The 24,328-nt window shown below is 38.4% G+C and overlaps 2 protein-coding genes across 3 annotated transcripts; both read left to right on the top strand.

Moving 5' to 3' along the window:
• The first annotated feature begins 4,638 nt into the window (after positions 1 to 4,638).
• LOC122018684 (nuclear transcription factor Y subunit A-10-like) lies at positions 4,639 to 9,043 on the top strand. 2 transcript variants are annotated; one of them, XM_042576084.1, is made up of 7 exons: positions 4,639 to 4,782; positions 5,304 to 5,478; positions 5,562 to 5,697; positions 6,103 to 6,218; positions 6,345 to 6,413; positions 7,090 to 7,230; positions 8,302 to 9,043. In XM_042576084.1, the coding sequence occupies exons 2-7, from the start codon at positions 5,413 to 5,415 to the stop codon at positions 8,713 to 8,715; spliced, it is 942 nt and encodes a 313-aa protein (XP_042432018.1). In that variant the 5' UTR covers positions 4,639 to 4,782; positions 5,304 to 5,412; the 3' UTR covers positions 8,716 to 9,043. The 2 variants fall into 2 exon arrangements, with proteins under 2 accessions (XP_042432018.1, XP_042432017.1); XM_042576083.1 differs by having other exon boundaries at positions 5,304 to 5,697.
• A 347-nt stretch (positions 9,044 to 9,390) lies between these two features.
• LOC122018790 (serine/threonine-protein phosphatase BSL3-like) lies at positions 9,391 to 21,222 on the top strand. The gene is made up of 21 exons (XM_042576203.1): positions 9,391 to 10,094; positions 10,338 to 10,398; positions 10,588 to 10,666; positions 10,802 to 10,881; positions 10,954 to 11,048; positions 11,152 to 11,251; positions 13,211 to 13,280; positions 13,489 to 13,590; positions 13,691 to 13,772; positions 15,127 to 15,306; positions 16,770 to 17,037; positions 17,194 to 17,434; positions 17,586 to 17,756; positions 18,524 to 18,762; positions 19,222 to 19,306; positions 19,488 to 19,586; positions 19,674 to 19,873; positions 19,962 to 20,037; positions 20,119 to 20,254; positions 20,337 to 20,476; positions 20,599 to 21,222. Exons 1-21 carry the CDS (start codon positions 9,737 to 9,739, stop codon positions 20,680 to 20,682), a joined length of 2,946 nt encoding a protein of 981 aa, XP_042432137.1. The 5' UTR covers positions 9,391 to 9,736; the 3' UTR covers positions 20,683 to 21,222.
• The last annotated feature ends 3,106 nt before the right edge of the window (positions 21,223 to 24,328 follow it).

Genomic DNA, 24,328 nt, shown 5'->3' with positions numbered 1-24,328 from the left:
TTCTTCCTTTAATTGTCCTAGTTTGTTTGTTTACGGTGAGGTATACAGGATAGGGACCGCCAAGTGGGGATGAGATTGTAACGAGTACGCAAAGTGCTTTGTGGTATTCGAATCACTTCTAATGTTAGATCATTTGTCAGGATTTATTTATATTTTTCATATTATTGATAATATTTTTTTTATGAAGTCGATACGGAAAATTAGATATCTTAATTAAAAAAAAAATTAGATAGGTAGCAAAAGGGAATGAGATTATGATGAAAATTGAAAACTTATACGAATCATCATATTTGAATTACTTGCGATGTTGACTCATTTGTTAGGATTTATTTGTCCTTTCCATGTATTTTGGATGGTCGATGAAAATTTTTTATAAAGTTGATTATTTTTAACATTAATCAGTACTAAAAATTAGATATTTGAATTTAAAAAAAAAAGAGAAAATTAGATAGGGAAAGCTAGGAGGGAATGAGATTGTAAATTCAAAACTTACATAAAGTATCTTGTGGTGTTTGAATCATTCATGATGTTGGGTTATCCGTCAGGATTCATTTGCACTTTTCATATTATCCTAATGGTCAATATAAAATTGTCATAAAGTCGATTACTTTCAAAATTAATCGGGTTGTATGCAAAATTGAATACCTGATTTTTTTTTAAAAAAAAAGAGAAAATTGGATAGAAAAGCCTAGAGAGAATGAGATTGTTGTAGAGGACAAATCCTTCTGTCTACTTTTTTTTAGTCTACAAAAAAAGTAGATCAAAAGATGGACCATTTGTAATTACGGGCGAATTGTGATCGCGATCTCTCTCGGTTCACTGTCCTCCTAGATTATAGTTTAGATCGGGACGGGTGGCCAGAGGCTGTCTATAGACCGTTGGCAGTGGACAAGTGACTAGGTAACTTGGCGCTGAGCGGCGACTACGTGTGGGGGGGGGGGGGCATTCGCCCTGATCCAAATTATAACCGGGGGATGGTGGACTCAGGGAGGGATCACAACCAATTACAACCATATCACGACCATGATCCGACCACAATTACAAGTGATTCATCCCTGGTTTACTTTTTTATGGAACAGGAGATCTGGGCTTGAGATTATAACGAGGATTCAAAACTTATACAAAGCACCTTACGGTGTTCGAACCACTAGTAATATTGGATCATGATTCATCTGTCAAGATTCATTTGTGCTTTCTATATTACCCTGATGACCGATAATAAATTTTCATACAATCTATTACCTTCAAAATTAATTGATATAAACAAATTGGATATATTAAAAAAGAGAAAAAAAAATCCAAGAAACGAGAAAGAAAATCAAGCTGGAAGGGGCAGAGTAGAAGATGCCAGAGCAGAAATTGTTAAATAGATCGAAATAATTGATCAAATTGATTTATTTAAAAATTTTAATTAAATTGATTATGTGTCAACAATTGACTGACAATCAATTGGTCTATAACTTATGGTAAATTAGAAAAATCAATTGATGACTAAAAAGTTTGATTAATTCAATTAGCTCTGGTCGATTTGAATATTAAATTTTAATCTACTTAGTCTGTTAAAAAAATCGTTCTCTTTTGTTTTGATTAATCCTGCGTTGAAATCAGTTGAGTGGAGGAAAACACCGGAAGACTGAGGAGTGAGAAGGCATTTTCATAAAAATTAATTATAGAAGCACCTTTTAATGATTTCAAATTACAAAAACTGTTATAAAAATTTATTGCTATTTTTTTTAATGAGACTAACAAGGCAACCTGAATTGTTTAATTTTAATTTAATTAGATAGTTGAACCAAATTAAGTATGGACTTAATTTTTGAATTTTTCGTATTATTATATAGATCATCATAAACATCTTACAAAATATTGCGTTACATACTTGAGTTGATACTGAAATGATAGATTATTATATAAGAGTAATGATTAAATTTTCGGAAACAATTTTTTATAAATAAAACTCCTCCCACTTAAATCCTTTATTTCAAGTCCGCTGGACACTTTCATTAATTAAACAACTTATCCACTTCAAACATCACATCATTCATAAAATTTGTAAACAAATGTTAGTGATCATAAGGGGTTTCATCCTACTACCATGGTGAAAATTAAAGAAGGTCAAAGTCAAAATGATCAATGCATAGATTGCATCAGTCGATCGGACGAAGCATGTCCCGATCGAGGAGAGGGCTTCGACTCGTCTTCGTCTTCGCTACAAAGGGAAGTCAAACGGAGATGATGTGCAGAAACTAAGCCAAGCGACTACCCCGCTCGGATAGGCAACATAGCTTAATGTGTGCAGAGTTCAATTTCGGTCAAGCGGCTACCTCGCTCAGCTTGGCAGCAAGCTTCAACAATAACAAAGTGGACATTCGATCGAACAGACACATCGCGGAACAACGAAGTTCTGGCCGACTAGACAGAACACTAGAGCGGCGGAATTTCGGCCGAGCGGCCAATTCACTCGGCCTAGCAGTACACTCCTGATGATATCGAGTGATATTTTTTTGAGAGTTGGTGTCGCCGACACCTGACATGGATAACCAGAAGATTGTACGGCGGAAACTTCCACTGTCACTTCAGAGATATGCTCGACCTGTTAAGATACTATGTCAGAGACACTTTACTGACAAGTATTCTCAGGGAAAACTTTAAGAAGTGTGCACGTGCGCTATCGGAGATCTATATAAAAGGGGGTCCAAGCATCTGCAGAGATATGCGATATTCACTGTTTGCGCTACAGTCTTCTTGTTGTTCCGTCTTATTCTTCATCACCGATGACTGACTTGAGCGTTGGAGGGCCAATACTGAGGACCCCTTTCTTAACTCGGTACTGACGTAATTTGTATTATAAGTTCGAGCGAAGTCCATAAAAAGTCAGCATGAGCGCCATATCCTTAACTTTCTGTTTCTTTGATTTTTGGACAGACCACATGATATTTAACTATTTTTAATAAAAAATATCTCAAATAAAATTGCTTAATGAATTAGGCAAATATTTATTACAATTAGCATTTATAAAATTGATATGAAATGCTGTTGGTGAAAGAATTTATACTATGTATATAATCTTTAATTATATTATTTTATTTGATATCTATTTTTTATAAGTAATATAATTTATATTATTATAAAATAATAAAAATATTTCATAATTTTTATCGACGATGGTTGACAGATGCGGTTGACTGTAGTGACGACACCGTTATCGATGGCAGACGATCGGTAACGATGGAACGACGATGGCAACGATCGATTGGTGTAAGAAATGAACTAGAAATATATTTGATATATTAAATATTGAAAATATAATATAATCATATTACATAATATTAATCTATAATTCAGATTATAAAAATTTATTCTATGTTGTAATTCATAATACATTATATTATAAGTTTCAAACTTTACCAAACAAAAGTAATCTTGATTGCCTTCACTAAACACAACCTTAGTTCATTCCAACAATGAATCCATGTCAATTTTTATAAAATTTATACGCTTTTGTTTTAAATATTTACATAAAAAAGAGGAGATAAGCTCTAGGTTGCCTTTTGTAGTTGCCTCATAAGAAATATATCATAAAGCCATTGATGACCTCTCCCCAGATGTCTCATTGTAATTAATTTTGATACATCATCCTTAATATCTCTTAATTTCTTCATCATTTATAATTTAATAATTACTTAGGAAGTGCATTTGTTTCCTTTAATTAATAATGCTACTCTACTTAGGAAGTGAATCGTGATTAGGAATATTGATGGTCATATTTAATTACATGTAGTGTGAGATAATTAAGAGGTGTTTTTTCAAAGCATTGCCCTCTATCACTATCGATAAAACAAAATTAATGAATGAAAATAAATTATTGTCACTAAATTAAAATTTAATCATCAAATCATACTCAATCTAATATTTTTCTCCTATAATTCAAAAAAGAGAGAATGCATGACTAATGAACTTTTTATTATTTAATGACAAAGAAATCTTTTTATTTCTCAAAAAGAAAATTAGTGGAAAAATAGTGACAATCAAAGTGCAAATGGATCATTATGCCAACCATTCCCTCATAAGTAATCAATTGTGATAAAAAGATGAATACGTTCACTCCTAGCGTCTCCGTCAATCTGTCTCAGGGTCAATATGAAGGAGATAAATTATGAGCGACTACTAACTTTTGAAATAATGACTAGCACATAAAGGAGACATTTACTTCAGCTTTGTCGAGATTCGAACCTCATACCTCATTATGACAATATCTCATGTGCTAGCTACTGGACCCATCCGAAGAATACCCTCACAAGTAATCAAGGGGCATATGATTGATAACTTTGATATTATTAAATTAATAAAAAAAATTCAAAAAATTTGGTGAGGGGAGGGAGATGGCATTTGCTTTCCTTGCCATTTGCTTAGTTAACTAATAAATTAACAATAAACAAATTATAATGCATTAGCCTAATCCAAGTTTGCTTTTAACAAAGCAAAACACTACTAAAGGTAGAAGGAAAAAAAGGTTCTGTAAAAGGATTAGAAAAAAGCCAGTTAGTGGTGCATAATCCATGCTATAATCCACCATTAAGTATTAATTAATCCCCTAATGCTTCTTGTTAGTTATTAGGACATGGAGCATTGGAGATCTATATGTTCTCGTAACAAGCTTCACTTTGACACCTCTCTCAGTCTTCTCCTTCGCCTATTGGCCTCCTCCTCCTCCTCCTCCTCCTCCTCCTCACTTTTCCGCATGGCTGGAGGGATCCCGACGACAGCTAATCTGGATGGAATGTGAGTGATTACTGGTTGCTCTCCAATCTTTGCGCTAGGTTTTAAAGATTGCGCCTTCTGTACCTGTTGTGGATTCCTGTGATTCGCTCTCGGTGCTGCCTCGATTCCTTTGTGTCGTGTTGATAATTGAAGATTGGGGGTGTTTTTTTTCGCCCGTTTAGCGGGAAAAATTCCTCCTTGGGCTGTTTCACCTTTTCTCGTCTCGCTTTCGTGTGAGTTTTCATCGTAAAGTGGGAAATTTGAAAGCTTTTTTTGGGTGTTTGTATCTATCGATGACAGCTTGAAAGCCTGAAACCACCATTTGGGGAAAGCTTCTACTTTACTATGTAAATAAGGGTTTTTTATGCTTATCTATCGTTGGGTTCTGGCTACTTGCTTACCTACTTGGTGTTGTTCCTTTCGGACCACGTTTCCTTCTTGGTATTAGCGGGATGTTGTTGTTTGTTTAGTGACTGAATCTTACTCTCATGGTTTCAATCCATTTACTGTTTTAGTTCAAGACTTTAATCTTCGAACTGCAGGTGGTGGATGGAAAGCATGACAAACACTGTTTGGAGCAACTCAAATTTCTAGCATAGTTGGAATTGGACTCGACGTTCGCAGAACACATAGGTTTGGCCGTTCAGACTTATGTTTATTTGGGGCTTGGAGTTAACGAGATGCAAACATCACCTTTCTTCAAGAATTATGGAACTGGTCAGCAACAGACATTCCATTCTACTCTAGTACCTTGGATGGTAAGATCTCAACCTCCCTGTGGAGAACCTTTTTGCCTGAAGCCTGTAGGTGTGGACCATATCAATGGAGAGGACCAGATTCCGGCCATCCCCGGACAGATGAATCACTTGGTAGATACAAGGCAGGGACTTGAAATCCCCCAGAAACGTGACCAGAGTCGGTCCTCACTATTCCCAGGTAATGCTTTCGCTGCTACATACCATTCACAGGCCTGCCGGTATAATCATGCTTGATGTTGCTTTATGTATGTGGTCCTGGAATGAATCAGTTCATGAGTTAGATCTCACTTCTCTTGTATTTTGACTTCTTCTCTTCCTAAACCTGCTCAAATGGGGGCAGGAGTGTAGTAACAGATTTCTCTATTATGCATAGTGATTCATTTGCAAACAGGAAGGGGAACTACCTGCTTTATAATTAATTTTACGTTGGTTCCTACTGATGTGTAATAAATTTCCATGTTTATATCTGTGCATAATGTTATACCAAGTGGTAAGGCTGTTGGACAATTCCTTGTATAACCTTCTCGCTATTTGCTTACTGATCGCAGAGTAATATGACCTTTATTGTATTTTTCTCCTTTAGCTGCGAAGGTCTCAGGAAGAGAGCAGAAGACTCAGCAATATTTTGTTCCCTTCTCTCTGCCACCATCATTACCAGAAAATCCAGGTCATTTCAAAGAGGGGCTTGGTCTGTCTATGGTAGCTAAATAGTTTTTTCCTTCATGCTATAGTTCCTTGTGATTAAGTAGTTGTTTTGAATTTGTTTAATCACAATCATACTAGTATTAATTTTGCTCATTGTCAAATTTTCTGATCTTTGTGTAGGTTTGTCCTAGTTACCCTTGTGCTGATCAGTTTTATGGCCTATATCCAACATATGGTGCTCAAATGACGGTTCGTTTCCCATTTCATTTCTTCTTCTTTTGATAATAAGGTCTTTTATTCTATTTATTTCCCGTGAAAAATAACAAAAGAAAGAAAGAATGCATATTGTCTTAGTAGGTTCTTATTTGGTATTTTTACAATGACACAGCTAGAAGATTGGTTACCTAAAAAAGGTAATAACTTGTCAATTGGTTGTCAAATAGGTCTCGCGGCAATCCTATAGTTGGATCTCTTATGTAGGAGAGAGAGCACACTTAGAAACTATAGCTAACTCATTGTTTTTATATTAGTCTGTTATGATTCTATTAAGGAAATAAAAGTTATGTTTAGTCACTTTTCTGTAGGATTTTGTCCATTTTAAGGATCTATTTGCGTTCTAGTGAATTAGAATGGTAGGTGGTATGAGTACATTTAAAAGACTAGTGACACCATAAGCAACCCAAGAAAGTTTTGGTGCATTAATGCCTGTTGTAGAAGACAGTGACGATCAATACATTTATCAAACTGCATAATCCATGCATTTAAACATAGTAATTGTCTGGGTCCTTTTGACTTCATCCCGAGTTTATGTAGGCTACACTTCACAGTTCAGTTGGCCAGGATCTTTAGGTTGAAATTCTCAAAATCATTGTAGTTCATGTATTTCAAGTTTGACATCATAAGTTTTTTTGTTTTTGTTTTACAGCATGGTCGTATGCTTTTGCCTATCGATATGACTTCTGAAGGACCAGTTTTCGTAAATGCAAAGCAATTCAATGCAATTCTTCGTCGTCGCAGAGCTCGTGCTAAGGCAGAGAAAGAGAACAAATTAAAGAGAGTTCGAAAGGTATGCCTTTATCATCAATGCTATAAGAACTAATGTAGAAGAATGCCATTCTTTAGTATATGACCATGGGAACAGTTAATCCTTATCTAAACAAATTTTGACGGAACTTATCATTCTTGTTAAATCATTTCAAAGAATTGTTATGATATAGTCATTTTTAGAAATTGATTATTGAGTGATGACACATAACTGTGGAAGAAGTGAACCTTATCTAAGCTAAATTTAACAAGCTATATCATTGTTGTTAAAGAACTTATGTGCATTATTTAAAGCAACGCTTAAAGTATCATTGTCTGATTTTGGTACCATTCCTCGCTGACACTCAAAGGCGTATTGGGATCAACTCAAATGAGATTTTAATCATATACTTGTCTTATACTAAGCTTCTTTGCCTCTAAAAATATGTTTTAAACAATTTGAATGTCAATTCAATTAAAATTTTATAATATTAGTTGTCAGTCAAAAATGAAAAAGTGCCCCAAGTCACAGCTTGCCATTGATCTCGCCCTTCATATTTTTGGTCGGAGCACGCATCGGTAGCCACTTGCCTCCTCTCTGTTGGATTTGCGTAACTCCTTTTTGTTATTGTTAGTGCTCTAATTGGTATTTCTCCTCTTTTCCTTGCCTCCCTTTTGTTACCATTTCATTTCTTTCCCTTGATAAGGGCAGCTCGAGGCTGTTTCCAGGATTCGAACCCGTGACCTTTTGGTCACATGACAACAACTTTACCGTTGCGCCAAGACTCCCTTTCATTTCTTTCCCTTGATCAACAAATAAAATTGAAGGACGAATTGTCATATCTTGACTGATTCCAAAAGATACTAGGAAAGAAAATTTACCTTGGGAACATATGAATTTTCAGTTAAGCTTAATCTATGTTAGTTGAAAGTTAAAATGAACCTTACCATTATGAAAAAAACCTATGAGTACTTCAGGCATTCAATAGTATTATGCTATCTTTAACTAGTGGTTTCTTCGATAGTGGTAAATATATATGCTTGTTTAAAACTTTGAAATGATTAGTTCATATGGGCAAAAATTGGTTTGTTAATTCAGTTTAGTTCCATCCAGCCGTATCTGCATGAATCACGTCACCTTCATGCCATGCGCCGGGCAAGAGGCTGCGGTGGTCGGTTTTTGAACACGAAAAAAGAAGGCAATCTTCAGGGTAACAACAATCCCAACCTCAAAGTGAAGGCTCCTCCACCTCCTGCAACTGCTGCATCTCCAAGTTCAGAAATCCTGCCGTCCGACAGCTTAAACCTCAACTCAGTAAGTGGCGGTTCCAATACCACGGGATCAGAGGTGAGCAGCGTGTACGCTCAGGAAGACGTCGACCGGTATCACATCCTCAGGCACCTACGCCCAGCCATCTTCCATTCTCTCTCAGACATGATAGACGGGGTGCATGAGGGAGACACTGTCATCCATGGCAAGTGGGGCGGCACACCAGCAGATGGCTGCTGTGGCCTCCTCAAGGTCTGACGGAATTGAAATGATACCCGTGGTTCATGCAACCAGATCATGCGGAGGTTGCTTTCTGAAGGCAATTCATTCTTGGCTTATGATTCTGCATTAGGACTTCCGAGAAACCATTTAACAAGTCCTCTTTGCTCCTTTAAATTTGTAGAAACTGATAATAATACTATTGCAACTGAACCAGAAGTCTGAAGTAGTTAAATTGTAGTTCGAGGTGTGTGCTTTTGCAGTTTGTTTACTTGCTTCAGCTGTGAATCTGTGAATCTGTTTGTTGTTCTACTGGTGTGTACAAACTGTTTAAGGTTGCAAAGAAAGTTGGTTTAAACTTTCTGTATTTGAATTTTTGTCTTTTCTTCTTTTGGTTTACGTGTCTTCTTCTTGATCTGATTCGTATTCTTTTGGAGCTGCTGGAGTGTTTCAATCTTTGACGATGTTTTTCATTTCGATATTTGTTCTTGGAATCCTGTCCATTTGCTATTTTGATCCGTCTCAAAGAATAATAGCAAGGAAATAGATTGATACAAAATAATCAAGGTGAATTTTTGATACGGAGACATATTTATGAAATAGATCGATGGCAAAAAAGGTATTTGGTGCGATGAATTTTTTCGAAAGTGATAAAAAAAATTTACTGTGGAGATATTAGTTTTTTTTTTTAATTTTTTTAGAGAGAACTAGAAAGACCAACACGGGAGAAGGGTTCTCTCTCTGTTCGCTCGCATTTATCTTCGCCGCTTTAATTTCCCTAATAATAATTCCGCTTCTTCCGATTCGGATTCGAGAGCGAGAGGGAGAGAGCGATCGGTGGTGGAAATCGAAGCAGAAGAGAAGAGAAGAGGTGATCTACGTGCCTTCCAAGGCGAACTTCTCCGAGCGATTAGGGATCTCCGGCGACGGTGGTCAGGTTGAATTTCGATACCCGCGTCGAGGTGGGGCAGTGATGCCTATAGCGCCGGAGACGAGACCTGGCGGTTGGACTGAGTCGTAGGTCGCCGCGGTTCCTTCCCGCTGCCGTGTCTACACCGGTATGGAGACCGACTCCTCGATGGCGACGGACACGGACCACGATCCAGCGACAGGGACCCGCCACGACCAAGCAAATGGGACCGCCTTGCCTCCGTTTCCGGCGGAGGAGGCGGGGCAGCAGCGGCCGGTCGTGGTGGGGCCGAAACCCGCGCCGACGTACTCGGTGGTGGATGCGGTCATAGAGGGGAAGGATGACGGGCCGACGTCTAGGTGCGGCCACACGTTCACGGCTATAGCGGCTGTCGGGGAGGAGGGAACGCCTGGGCACATAGGGCCGCGGCTTATTCTGTTCGGAGGTGCGACGGCGCTCGAAGGCAATTCAGCGGCCCCACCATCGCCGGCAGCAAGTGCTGGCATTCGTACGTGATAACCCTCATTGTCTTAATTTCTAATTCTCGTTGTGCGTATCGCTACGATGTTCTTGATATTGGAATGTCTAGGCTGGTGTTCGAAACAATTATGTAGGTTAGGTCTCGAAATTCATTGTTCTCTTAGAAAATTTGGGAAGATGGGGGAGGTACCACAATGAAGGAATTATGCTACTTTGAGATGGATGAAATATTGAATTGTTTAAAATGTTGTTTTTTCCTTCTCCATTGCAGGCTTGGCAGGTGCAACGGCTGATGTTCATTGTTATGATGTGTTGACTAACAAATGGACAAGGTATTCTTTAACGGAGAGATAATCAATATATTGTCTATATCATATGACATAATCTTTTAGTTGAATTCATTTATATAGCACTAACAGCAATATCTATGAGACCAGCTATGGGGTGGAGCCTTCCAATCAAATTTAAGCAATTATTTGATATGGTTTAGCTTAAGAGCATAATGTGATTGTATTTCTCAGGCTGACACCTCTTGGAGAGCCCCCATCACCCAGGGCTGCACATGTTGCAGCTGCTGTGGGAACTATGGTAGTAATCCAGGTAATCATGTATATGCAATTTCTAGTGCATTGTGGTTCTATAAATATGATACCCTCTTACTGTTTGACAGCATTGAATCTGTTGATAGAAAATAAACTAGTTTTTAAAGTAGATATTGTCTTTTTTTATCTCTAGGGTGGAATTGGCCCTAATGGTTTGTCAGCGGAGGATCTTCATGTTTTGGACTTGACTCAGCAGCGGCCACGGTGGCATAGGTTATTATCTAATTCAGTTGGCTCACTCATTTATCTTGTCAGCTTTTGATTGAGTGAGATTCTTGAATATAGGGTTGTTGTCCAAGGACCTGGTCCAGGACCACGCTATGGTCATGTGATGGCTCTAGTTGGTCAGAGATTTCTATTGACAATTGGTGGAAATGATGGTAGGAGCATTTTACTTATGCATATAGAAACATGTTTTTATCAAAATTTTCTATACACATTCATTCATGGCTCAATGTATGAAAAACAATATACTATTGTCAGGGAAACGCCCTTTAGCTGATGTTTGGGCTCTTGATACTGCTGCTAAACCCTATGAATGGAGGAAGTTGGAACCTGAAGGTGATGGTCCACCTCCATGCATGTGAGTAAACTAATTGAGATTTTTAACTTATCCCTTATAGAGTAACATGCTGTAGTTACATCATAGAATTGTATAGGAAATTGCTTCGTTAATGGTACTTTTTTTTTGTAGCCGACCCCAAACGGTTGGACAAAACACAGCTCAAAGATGATCGTGTTCTTTTCTTGCATTCTCTTTCATCTGTTTTTGCTATTTGTTTTGAATGATAAATGCTACAGATATATGCATTTGTGATTCAAAGTCAATAAGGCTACTGAAAGTGAATTATTATATATGTTATATCTCCTTAGTAGTAGCTATTGAGTTGTCTGCGTAGATTTGTTTGATTCCTAGCAGTTCGGCAATTAGCTGGATCGTTTTGCTGGCTTTTAGTTCATTATTACTATAGACTTTTTTTTTTTTGCCCAAGATTTGGTGGTTCAAGGGAATTCTCATGCTAAACTTTTTTGTTGTTCAGAGATTAATGCAGCATAGTCCTTTATAAATATTTTATAAGGCCAATGAACATATCTATTTGATATGTTATCCAAACACATCCTCTATAATTAACTTGTAATGAGCCCTATTTTTAGGGATGAGTAACATAAAGGCATTGATATATAGCTCACAATGTTCAGTATAATTAGTTTTTGATTCATAATCTATTTCCCTCCATTCTATTTTGTAATTGTAGGAAGGGGAGCCTTGGTGCAATGGTAAAGTTGTTACTTTGTGACCTAAAGGTCATGGGTTCGAATCCTGGAAACAGCCTCTTGCAAAAAGCAAGGTAAGGCTGCGTACAATGGATTCTTCCCCGGGACCCCGCATAGCGGGAGTTTTGTGCACCGGGCTGTCCTTTTTTCTTTCTATTTTGTAATTGTAGGGTCTCCAAAAAATTTTCTTGCAAAATCAAATTAAGAAATAAGATTGACCCATCACATAATCTCCATATTCCTTTGAAATTCTTAGTTGTTACAACTTCAAGTAGCTGAATATCCTACAGCAGGTACACAGAAGAAATGGAAAAATGGTTTCTCATATGTGTGCCTGAAGAGTATATTCATGCTAGTGGTTTTAGTACATATTTTTTTATAGGCAGATCTGAAAAAGATCCTTTTTGGAACATATTTATCACTCTTTTATGTTGGATGGAGAATGTGATAAATTGATTTCTTGCTGAATTACAACATGGATCATATAATTATAAACCCATGCTATTATTATAATATACATGACAAGAATGAGCTACTCCCTAACACTTCCTACCTAATCTTTCTAATCTGTAATACTTCATTGACTACCACTGTAGGTTCCATTTTTGTTGGATGTCTTTGAAGCTATGAATTACTTGCTTAAGATCTACTGACTCTTGAGTCTTGATTTATCTAGATGTATATCAACTAGTAAAGTGGTTTATATCCAAAAAAAATAATATTTTCTTTATCATGTTGTACTTTTCCTTATTTTACGTTCTTAGCTGTTGGCTTTTTAGTCTGTATTTTCTCTTATTCCAGTGGCAGCATGCTTTGTAGCATATCTAAGTTAATTGAACTCTGCCAACCATTAATGTTTTAATCTTCCTATTTGCTTATTGCAGGACTCAAATGGCTAATGTATTCTATCACAGAACTTCTGTTTATCATGTGATATTTCTTCAATTGTACATTTGTTTGCTGTGACACTATATCACAAATTACGAACTGATTTAGTTACACTCCTGTTAACATTAGTTAGTTTGGTTCCAGTTTTTGGTTTTTTTCTGGGCAACAACTCGTGATGACTAATGATGTCATGGTACCAGTTATAACTAAAATTAAAATCACACAAGTAGCACTACTGTAGTTTAGACCTAACTGCACAAGTTTTGGCACAAATGTGCACATGTATGAATAGTGTTTTTTAAACTTTATTTGTGAGGTACAACTGTGGCCAATTGTTGACAAATTGTTTGAAGTTGATAACCATTTGTTTGTGTCATAGGTATGCAACTGCAAGTGCACGCTCAGATGGTCTTCTATTGCTTTGTGGTGGGAGAGATGCAAATGGGGTGGTGAGTTGATGATGCTTCTCTTAAATCAAATACCTTATATACAGTTTTGTCTCATTTTGCAAACTGTGGAGCAGTTTGCAGTCCAATCTTTGTAAACTATTTTTTCAAGCTTGTTTATCTGAACAGGAATAAGAAATTTCTTTGTTCTTATTTGTTTCTGAAGAGTTATTTGGATTTCTGTTTTAAATGTAACATGTTATCCCTTTAGCCTCTGTCAAGTGCATATGGTCTTGCAAAACATAGGGATGGTCGTTGGGAATGGGCTATTGCTCCTGGCGTTTCTCCTTCTCCAAGATACCAGCATGCCGCTGTGGGTCTTCTACTAAATCCCTCCCACCCTTGTCTTCTCTTTTTGTGTCTGTTTATATCTGTACACTATGTTGATTTAAATTATCAATAAAATTTTGCAGGTTTTTGTCAATGCTAGGCTTCATGTCTCTGGAGGGGCTCTTGGTGGTGGACGAATTGTAGAAGACTCTTCAAGCATTGCTGGTATGCTTATACTTGACAGCCACAAAAGATTGTTATTTTCAGCATAGGCCTATATTTGCCTCAGTTACTACTTGGACAGGCATAATCCCTTCATGATGTAGCCAAATAAAATATTGGTTGGTTGCTATTTATCATTTAAAAGTTGTGAACTTCTGTTTGTACTAAGGCAACGCGCTTTTCAGTCTCTGAAGATAATTAAGAAAATACTGATTTATGTATGTCCTAGTTTACCAACTGTATGACTTACAAATTGCATACATTTGTGTTAAGAATTGTGAAGACCAAAGTTGTCATTTGCAATTGAAACCATCTTAATTTTTTTGTGCAATAGGATCACCTAGATGGCTTATTAAATGCCCAATCTACTGTTCATTGTTGCTATACAGTTTGTTTTGAAATGACGATACAATGCAAGGCTTGACTGGGAAATAACCCTTGTCTCTCCTGACAACCTCTTGTTAAGGGTTTAGTGCCATACATGGTCCCACATTGGCAATCCACAATAACTGACAGATTGGGTTGCATTATCCCTTCTATGTTCTGGTACAGGGATGAAGCAAAAAATTCCTTGTAAGCAGAGCAAGAAGGGGGATGGACAAATATTTTTATGCTCTGCCTAATCTCATTTGCCTCACATAAATTTATAAAATATAACTAATGTAATGAGTAATGACTGTTAGCAATATTTTGATGGTTTTACATTCCTAGCTTGTAATGCCATCACCATCATGATTGTGGGGCAAGGGATGAGAAAAACAACTTTGCCTTGCGACATGACTTGCAGAACTGCCGTGGGAAAGATAACCTTGCTTCCTATTAATAGTAGTGTTCCCATGATGGAGAAGTGGACTATGAAGCTGTGATATCTCTGACTATAATTTCAAGGTGGCTCAGATTGGATATGCAACACCGGTCAAATTCAAACTGTACCCGAAACTAGTTGGGTTTTGTAAAGCAGACAAGGATCCTTCATCCTTGTCTAATCTGCATAGCCCTAAAGGTAGCCATGGAGGTGGGATGTCCAGATTTGGTTTAGTCCCAAAATTATATTTATTAGCTGAACTTGAATGTTGCATTATCTCCTATCTCGTTTGATCTCTTTACAATCTCCCTGTTTGCATCACAATAAATGCCAAAGTTTGTCAACTACTTTTCTTTTACAGTTTGATATTACAACTCATAATGAAAACGGAGAAAAGAAATAAACCATACCATACAAGTTGATGTTTTCTGGAAAAGATTACAGTTTGACCATTTTTTTTTCCTTTTTCTTTGAAAGTCTAAAACACATGTCCTTTTATATAATCTTCCTGGTAATACAGATTCATTTACAGCATGTATTTTTGTTCTTTAGTGCTAGACACTGCTGCTGGAGTTTGGTGTGATACCAAGTCTGTTGTTACAAGTCCCAGGAAAGGGAGATATAGTGCTGATGCAGCTGGCGGAGAAGCATCTGTTGAGATAACAAGGCGTTGTAGGCATGCGTCCGCTGCTGTCGGTGACAAAATCTTCATTTATGGAGGATTACGAGGCGGTAAGAATTGGAACATTGTTTTTGTTTTGCAACTTTTACTGCATTTGGCTTGTATCACACTGAAAAAATTACAATCTCTCTTCACTTTTTGATTTTTCTGCTTGCTATCTTCTTGTTTATAATATTATGTGAATATCTTTGGCTACTCTGTTGCCTTTGTCAGTGATCTGATGAATTTCTTACACTTAAATGCTTTGATCTTCAATCATTTGATTGCATAGTCTCACAGTGTGCCAAGGTTTGTATGGGTCACATTAATTCAGATGAGAATGGTTTAACTCATGCTTTCAGAAATATTCTACTCATGGTTTTCAAAGACCATATTGTGCTGCATACCAGCAATTTTACACCAACAAAGTCATCCTTATTATTGCTTTACAAATCATAATTGGTGGTGTGTCATTGTTTTGTTCCCTGTTGCATATCAGATGTCATTCGAGCAATAGTTTGTATGAGTCCAACGCCAGTTGTTCACATCCTTCTATCCAGTATCATGCCCCAACATGTTAGTTCTTTCTCACATTTGTTATTACACCTTTTAAGACTTCTTGAAATCTGTCCATTTTATTGACACTATCCACTCTTGGTATTGCAATAGCATAACTGTATAATTGTTCTCTGTTTGAAATTCAATGCTTGTAGAATGTGTTGGGTTGCCATTACCTAAATTAGGAATTTCTTGGTAAAAAGGTAGATACAGCTGATGTGTCTCAAATTGCCATTGAATTTCTGAAGTTGATGATTAAAATTTCATATTTAAGAATGTTGGCGGCACCAGCTATGAGGCTCTGGCTACACATTACACTGGTTATCAACTGAAATCATCTATTGGCTTAGTTTTCCAAAATATTAAAGGAAAGAAATGCTCCAATAGGAAGGCCCAAGAAAGGAGAATGTATTACATGCTAATTTAGCAACTTTACGTAAGATCTGTAGTATTGAAAATAATCTCTTCATACATCTTGAAAACCAAAAGTGAAATTTTAATTTTAGTACACTAACTTTTCAATAGTCACGCTGCTGCAGAAGTGTAGTATTTTTGAGTGAGTTTGGAGAGAGAAAAAGAATACACTACTCCCATTTAGCCTCTAAGCTTTTAAGTGTCAACTGCCTTCAATTGTGCATACTTCTTTTACCAATCATAACTCTGAGAGAGACAGAGAGTGCGGAGAAAAAAGTTGATCTGAATAATTCTTCTACAGAAGTTATGGGGGAAGCTGGGCACATAGGAGACAGCTATCCTTTACTTTTCTCCTTGAGATACTTTTTTTTTTCAAACTGTTGGTCATAAGTGAAAGCTCCATTACTCTTGTGATTTGTTCATGCATGTGTACACTGCTTCTGGTGTTTTAAAGCTACTCCTTTATCATGCATATTTAGATGTGTCACTTTTCTTTTTATGCTGTTAATTTGTACACATCTTTTTCACTTTTATTTTAGCTGCATATATATTATTTATGTAGGTATGCTTCTTGATGACCTACTTGTTGCGGAAGATCCAGCTGCTACTGAAACAAGTGCAGCTTCCCACATTACTGCTTCAGCTGCTAATGCAAATGCACAAATAGGTGGAACGCCAGAAAGATACATGTTCTTTGATGAAAGATCAAGGCAAACTTCTACTGAAACAGTTCTTGATGGTGCAGCAGTGATGGAACCTTCAGTGGCTACTGTCAATGGCGATATGTACACCAACATGAACACTGATGATTCCATGCTTCAAGGACCGAGGTGGTATATCAGTTGACAGGACTAGCATTTTCTGTACTTTATCAGTGATATTTCTAGATTTGCATATGCAAACTGCAAATTGCTGACGTGCTCATGATATTTTGATGGATTTCCTGGGATTCATTTTGAAACATGTGAAATATTTGGGTTTTGTAGATTGAACAAAGGTGTTCAGTATTTAGTAGAAGCGTCAGCAGCAGAAGCTGAGGCAATTAGTGCTGCTTTAGCTGCTGCCAAGGCACGACGGATCAATGGTGAGGTCGAACAATTGCCTGATCAATCCTATGATTCAGAGGATACTCCAGGTGAAAAACAACTCTCAAATCTCAGTAAAACATCAGACGCTTCACTTTCAAATGGTGCATCTCGAATTGGGGTCCGATTGCATCATAGAGCGGTCAGTATTCTATGACACCAAGTTTTACACTTCTCTGAATTTTAACTGACTGCACAGATATTGAAGTATATCATATGACTGGAAGATAATTATTAGAGGGGAGAAAACAGTGGCCGTTTCTGGGATCTTACCTACAATGTCCTTTTGGCAGGTGGTTGTAGCAGCCGAGACAGGAGGTGCTTTGGGTGGTATGGTCAGGCAGCTCTCAATCGATCAATTTGAAAATGAAGGTAGAAGGGTCAGCTATGGCACACCAGAGAATGCTACTGCTGCTAGGAAACTATTAGACCGTCAAATGTCTATTAATAGTATACCCAAAAAGGTAACTACAAAATTACAACATCCAGGAAAAGGGATATTACTATCCTACTCTTGCAGTGTTCATAAGGGCACGACTGTTGTTTTTGCTTAGATATCTAAGGACCAACTAGTTTCATATGGTAATTCAAACTTGATCCCTTATAAGCATATCTAGTTAACTTGGCAAAAAATTCAAAATATTTGTTTTCAATTTTTATTCTTTCATTTTTGGTTCATGATATTAAATAACTAAATAATGTATTGATTCTGGTTTCTGTGAACTTTTGGGCCACTACTTATAAGGAAAGGAAGTAGCAGACCATATTTTGTAGGCTGATGTCACAGTTTAATAAACGCAAAGCTATATTAGATGTGAATACTTTAAGTGTGAGCAGTACTGAGCAACATTTTCCAATACCAGCACTTAATCACTACTTTAGAGTACGGCACATCCTGCTAACCATAAATACTTCATACACAGATCAAGAACAATGTTTCTGAGATCTATAATGTCTTGTTGATTATGTGGGTAAAGTATATCTGTAGGAAAACATGAGTTTGTAATCATATATAGGCTGAAAATATTTCATAAATTATGGGATATGATAGTGTAACTTTTAGATAAATTTGTTTAGAAAAAGTTCATTAGAAGTCTAAAAGAATAACTCATGTTATTAGTCTATAAAAAGGGGTTAGGATTCCTTGTACTTGACAATTTTTCACTTAATATAATTTTCATTTTTAAACAATATCTTCTAGTGATGATAGTTTCATACATTCAATTTACAGGTTGTTGCTCATCTCCTGAAACCACGTGGTTGGAAACCCCCTGTACGCCGACAGTTCTTCTTAGATTGTAATGAGATTGCTGAGCTCTGTGATAGTTCTGAAAGAATATTCACTAGTGAGCCAACTGTTCTACAAATTAAAGCTCCTGTCAAAATCTTTGGTGATTTACATGGTCAATTTGGGGATCTTATGCGGTTGTTTGATGAGTATGGTGCTCCTTCAACAGCAGGGGACATTTCGTAAGCATTTTTGACTTTCATTAATTCTATCAAGCATGACTAAATTTCCACTATGCTTTCTTCATGATTCAATTAGTACAGAATGCCCTTCTATATCCTGTCCTTAATGTTCAGCTTCAGATATTAAAACCCTAGGCTTACATTTGCTTCAAGCTTGCTTATATTGCAGTGTGAAAATAGCTACTGACCAGACCAAGTTTTAGCAAGATGATAGGTGCAGTTTTTTTCTGTGATCTGTACAATTTTTTTATGGTTTGCCTTTGCACTGTATAACTTCAGATATTCAGATTCTAGGATTAAGTATGCTTTGGCCTTGCATGTTGCAGTGTGAAAATAGATGCTGACTACACAGTTTTGGCTACGTGCTTGTGTGCATCTTTTTTGAACCTGTAATATTTTTATTTGTTAATATTTTTCTATTTCGGCTTGTAACAGTGTCTTAACTTTCATCACTTTCAGTTATATTGATTATCTCTTTTTGGGTGACTATGTTGACCGTGGCCAACATAGCCTGGAAACTATTACTCTTCTCCTTGCATTGAAGGTATTACTTTCCACTCAAGCTTGTACATGTTATTAGTCTTATGCAAGCAAATATCATTTTGAAAATGTTTAGTATCAAAGAATCCTTGAAGGTATTACTTTGCATTCACTTGTACGTGTCTATGTTTGTAAATTTATTGCATCATTAAGCTATGAGAAAGCTTTCTGAATTGATATTGCAGATCGAGTATCCACACAGTGTTCATTTAATTCGTGGAAACCATGAAGCAGCAGACATTAATGCTTTATTTGGGTTTCGTACTGAGTGCATTGAGCGAATGGTACCATTAAATTTGATATTCTGTCATTAGTTAGTTTATCAAGAAAAATTTGTGTTCCATATCATTGTTTATGCTATTTGGAAACAGGGAGAACGAGACGGAATTTGGGCATGGCACCGTTTTAACCGATTGTTTAATTGGTTGCCTTTAGCTGCTACAATTGAGAAGAAGATTATCTGCATGCATGGTGGCATTGGCCGTTCGATAAATCATGTAGAGCAGATTGAAAACCTTCAGCGACCTATCACAATGGAAACTGGTGCAATCGTTCTTATGGATCTGCTATGGTTGATACATACATAACTGAAAAGAAATGTCCTCTCTTGATATTTTTTTGTCAGTTAATAATTATCCCCCACTTTCTTTTTCATGCAGGTCTGATCCAACAGAGAATGATAGTGTTGAAGGTTTAAGACCAAATGCCAGGGGTCCTGGCTTGGTTACTTTTGGGGTTAGTGATTTATATTTGGCTTGGATTATTTCACTCGATTCCTATACAATTGTTTTAATTTTTTGATCTTCTATGTAACAGCCTGACCGAGTCATTGAGTTCTGCAATAATAATGACCTCCAATTGATAGTACGGGCACATGAGTGTGTCATGGATGGTTTTGAACGGTTTGCTCAGGGTCATTTAATCACTCTTTTCTCTGCAACTAACTATTGTGGTGAGGATCCATGGTTTTGAAACAAGACAGTCTATTGCTTATTTGTTCTTTCCCCTGATTTTCGTTCAATCCATACATCCAGGAACAGCAAATAATGCCGGGGCAATTTTGGTTTTGGGACGAGATCTCGTGGTCGTCCCAAAGCTAATTCATCCTTTACCTCCTGCCATCAATTTGTCCGAAACATCACCGGAGCGTCATATTGAGGATACATGGATGCAGGTAAATATTGCTATGATGTAACTCTCTTAATGTTTGCACTCTATTGTTGCATCTATCGCCAAAAATATTTTATCTAATCTGCATGCTTTAGTTTCTGATTTTTTTTAAAAAAATTTGATCAGGAAATTAATGCCAACAGACCGGCCACGCCTACCCGAGGCCGACCCCAAGTGGCAAATGATCGAGGTTCTCTAGCCTGGATATAGTAATCACCCAAAATACATATATACTAATGCCCGTTCCATGAACTGAGGTCCCCAGTGGTTCATGTGTCAGAACTCTTTTAGACAAGAAAGCTGGTTTTATTAACTGACCAAAAAATTTGTAAAGCTCTTAGATGTTTCAACATGTAAAGTAAATTGATAGTTGCTTACAGAGGTGTTTGGAGTCATTATCATGTAACTTTAACATGTGAACTGGTTGGTTTACTGCACTAGGAAGTGCTCGGAGGCTGCCCCCGTTGACACAAGCTTCACAACTGTATATTCTGCTGCAGGATAGGCGACTTCATGTATTTGTTGCTGGTTTTAAATCATTGCTGGTATTTTTGTAGTAATTCTTTGTTACTCAAGAAGTAATATTTTTTTTTTGGAACTGAGGTTAACAATCACTATGAGCCATGTATAATAATAGTCTTTCCCCATACAGCGCTTCTGTCACTGTAATTTCTCTGGTGATGCCGTGTACAATACAAGTTTTGAGTGTGTTGCAATGGATAAGGTTGTGTTGGTTTGTGAGAATATGAATTCAATAGAGTTATTTTGCCTATAATTCTTTTGGTTGCTTAGTATGTAAAAGTCAATTAACAGTTAGTTCTTAATGTAAGTTTATTATTATTATTATTATTATTTGATATGGTGAATAAGGTAGAGCTTTCAAAGTTGTGGCCAAGATTAAGAAAGTTAGCTGGTGTGACAGTTAAAGAAGGGTCAACGTTCAGGGCTAATAGGGTCTCATGACTTGATCAAGTAGTCTAGCCGATCAGACTTGTTATTCAATTGAAGTTCGAGTTCCCTTGGCTCGAGGAAATCTCGAGTCGAGTTGGTTTGAAGCTTGAGGAAATCTTGAGTCGAGTTGGTTTAATTCAATTTGGAAATATACGGTCATATTGCTCAATCGAGTAGTCTAGGTCTATTGGACCTTTTGGTTGATCAGAGCTTGAGTTCTCTCAGCTCGATCGGACTTTGAGTCCTCAAAGAGGTTGAACAGAGTCTTCAAAGAGGTCGAGCTGAGTTCTCAAAGAGATCGGATCCTCAAGGTGGTCTACATCCCCTAGCCGAGTCGATCTCCTCCGAGAGCAAGGTCCCATAGGACGTTGGAGGGGACTCAGTCGACAAATCATCATAATGCATTAATGAATCATTAGCTCAACATTCTTTTTGGGCGTTTTGTATTACCGTTATCAGATAATATATTAGAAGTTTCTACCCTTCAAAGCACGAGAATTGCGGGACTATTCCGGGAAAGGTGTTAGAGTGTCATAATAATCGACCCTATTTTAGAATGCATCGAGATTCGGGTAGAGAGAAGAAATAATACTATATAAGGGGGTCTCCACCTAATGTCGCAGGTGTTGGAACCCCAAGATAGTTTTGGTATGATTAATCAAATTAGGTTAGGTCCTGTTATGTTTTGATCTCTGTGTCTAAGTGTGCAGGATCTTAGGAGCACAGGAAGTCGAGCGGAAGATACGACTAGCGAGAATGACGACACGAGAGAAGTTTACCATCTGATCTATTTTGGGCAGTAGATAGAAGTCCTTCGGGCACGCCTTGTTTAGGTCATGGAAGTCAATGCAGACCTGCCATTTGTTGTCCGTCTTCGAGACTAGTACAACATTAGCTAACTAGCTCGGGAATTGTACTTCCCTGATATGGCCGGCCTCCAGTAGTTTCTCTATTTTTGCCTGGATGATCATGTTCTGCTCCGCAATGAAATCTCTTTTTCTTTGTTTGACCGGCCGAGCGTCCAGTCGGACGTGAAGCTTGTGCTGAGCCACCCTCGGGGATATGCCGGGCAGCTCATGTGTCGACCAGAAGAACACATCGTGATTTTGTTTGAGGCAGGTGATCAGCTTTGCCTTCTTCCTCTCCTCCAAGTCGGCGGCGATGAAGGTTGTGGCTCTCGACCGGCTTGGGTGGATCTGGATCTCCTTTTTTTCTTCATATACTAATGTGGCGGTTTTTCGGTGATAGCATTTATCTCTAGTCGTGGATTCTTCCGAGCGGCCTTGGCCTCGGTCTTGATCATCTCCACATAGGTACACCGAGCAGCCAGTTGGTCGCCTTTAACCTCGCCCACCTGATCGTCCATTGAGAACTTCATCTTCTGACAGTAGGTCGACACTACTGCCCGGAACTTGTTGAGGGTCGGTCGGCCCAAGATGACGTTGTAAGCCGATGGCGCGACCACTACTATGAAGTTAGTAGTCCGGGTCGTCCTCAGCCGCTCTTCCCACAACGAGATGGCCAACCTTGCTTGGCCGATCGGCAAAACTTCGTTGCTTGCGAATTCGTAAAGCAGGGTCGCCATGGGCAACAGCTCGCTTCGATCGATCTGTAGCTGATCGAATGCCTTCTTGAAAATGATGTTCACCGAACTCCCCATGTCGATGAAGGTCCGGTGAATGGTGCAGTTGGCGATCACCGCTCGGATGATCAGAGCATTGTCATGAGGGATCTCTACTCTCTCCAAGTCTTTCGGGCCGAAGTTGATCTGGGGGCCTTCAGCCTTCTCTTTGCTGCATCCAACGGCGTGAATCTCCAGCTATCGAGCGTATGACTTCCGGGCTCGGTTAGAGTCCCGCCGGTTAGCCCTCCGGCGATCATGCCTATCTCTCCCCGGGAAGCGTTGCTTTTGTTTTCATCTTCCCAGATGGATCACCTGTTTCGCTCGGTCGAGATCCTGGAGGGATCGATTTCCTCCCTTCACTGATGGTGATGTCACTCGGGCTCCCTTCTTTCTTCCTCTCGTCGTCTGATCGAGCGGTGATGATCTTGTCGATCAGGAGAGGGGGAGCGACGTCGATATCCTCTGGGGGACGATCGGCTGACGATCGATGTCAGTTCTCAGCAGTCCCACGTGTTGTGTGTCACCGACTGGTGGAATGAGCAAAACATAGGCATCCATACCTTACCCTTTGACGCCTTAGGCCAATCGGATGCCACATATTGTACGACGTGCGCCTTGGTCTCTTAGTGTGGCTGTGCTCTTTCAGCCCTTGGCTCCTTGGGTGGCTGATGGCTACTTGACGGTCGGCGCTTGGTCAGTGTTGTACTCTCGGTAGGTGCCTCCTTTCTTTCTGGTCGCCTGTGCTTCTTGCACATTGATATATTCGTTGGCCTTCTTGAGCATGTGGTCAAAGTCCCTGGGCAACTTCCGGATGAGTGACCGGAAGAAATCTCCTTCGGCGAGCCCCTGGGTGAAGGCGTTCATCATGGTCTCGGACGAGACCGAGGGTATGTCCATGACCACTTGATTGAAGCGTTGAATGTATGCTCGGAGCGCTTCCTTGGACCCTTGCTTCAGGACGAAGAGGTTGACGCTTGTCTTCTAGTAGCGCCGGTTGCTGGCGAAGTGATGCTGAAACGAGGCTCAAAAATCTTTGAAACTTCGTATTAAGCCATCTGACAGTCTTCTGAACCAGCGCTGCGCCGATCCGAAGAGAGTCGTGAGAAAGACTCTGCACTTCACTTCGTCCGTGTACTGATGCAGCGTAGCTTCATTATCAAATTGATCCAAATGATCATCTGGGTTGGTCGACCTGTTGTACATCCCAATTGCCAACGAGATGTAGTGTCGGGGTAGAGGGTCCTGTAGGATTTTCTCTGAGAACTTCCTGTTGATTCATTC

This window comes from Zingiber officinale, chromosome 9A (genome assembly GCF_018446385.1).
Source record: "Zingiber officinale cultivar Zhangliang chromosome 9A, Zo_v1.1, whole genome shotgun sequence".
NCBI lineage: Eukaryota > Viridiplantae > Streptophyta > Magnoliopsida > Zingiberales > Zingiberaceae > Zingiber > Zingiber officinale.
The sequence above is the reverse complement of the archived record's forward strand: the minus strand, read 5'-3'. Positions and strand labels throughout refer to the sequence as shown.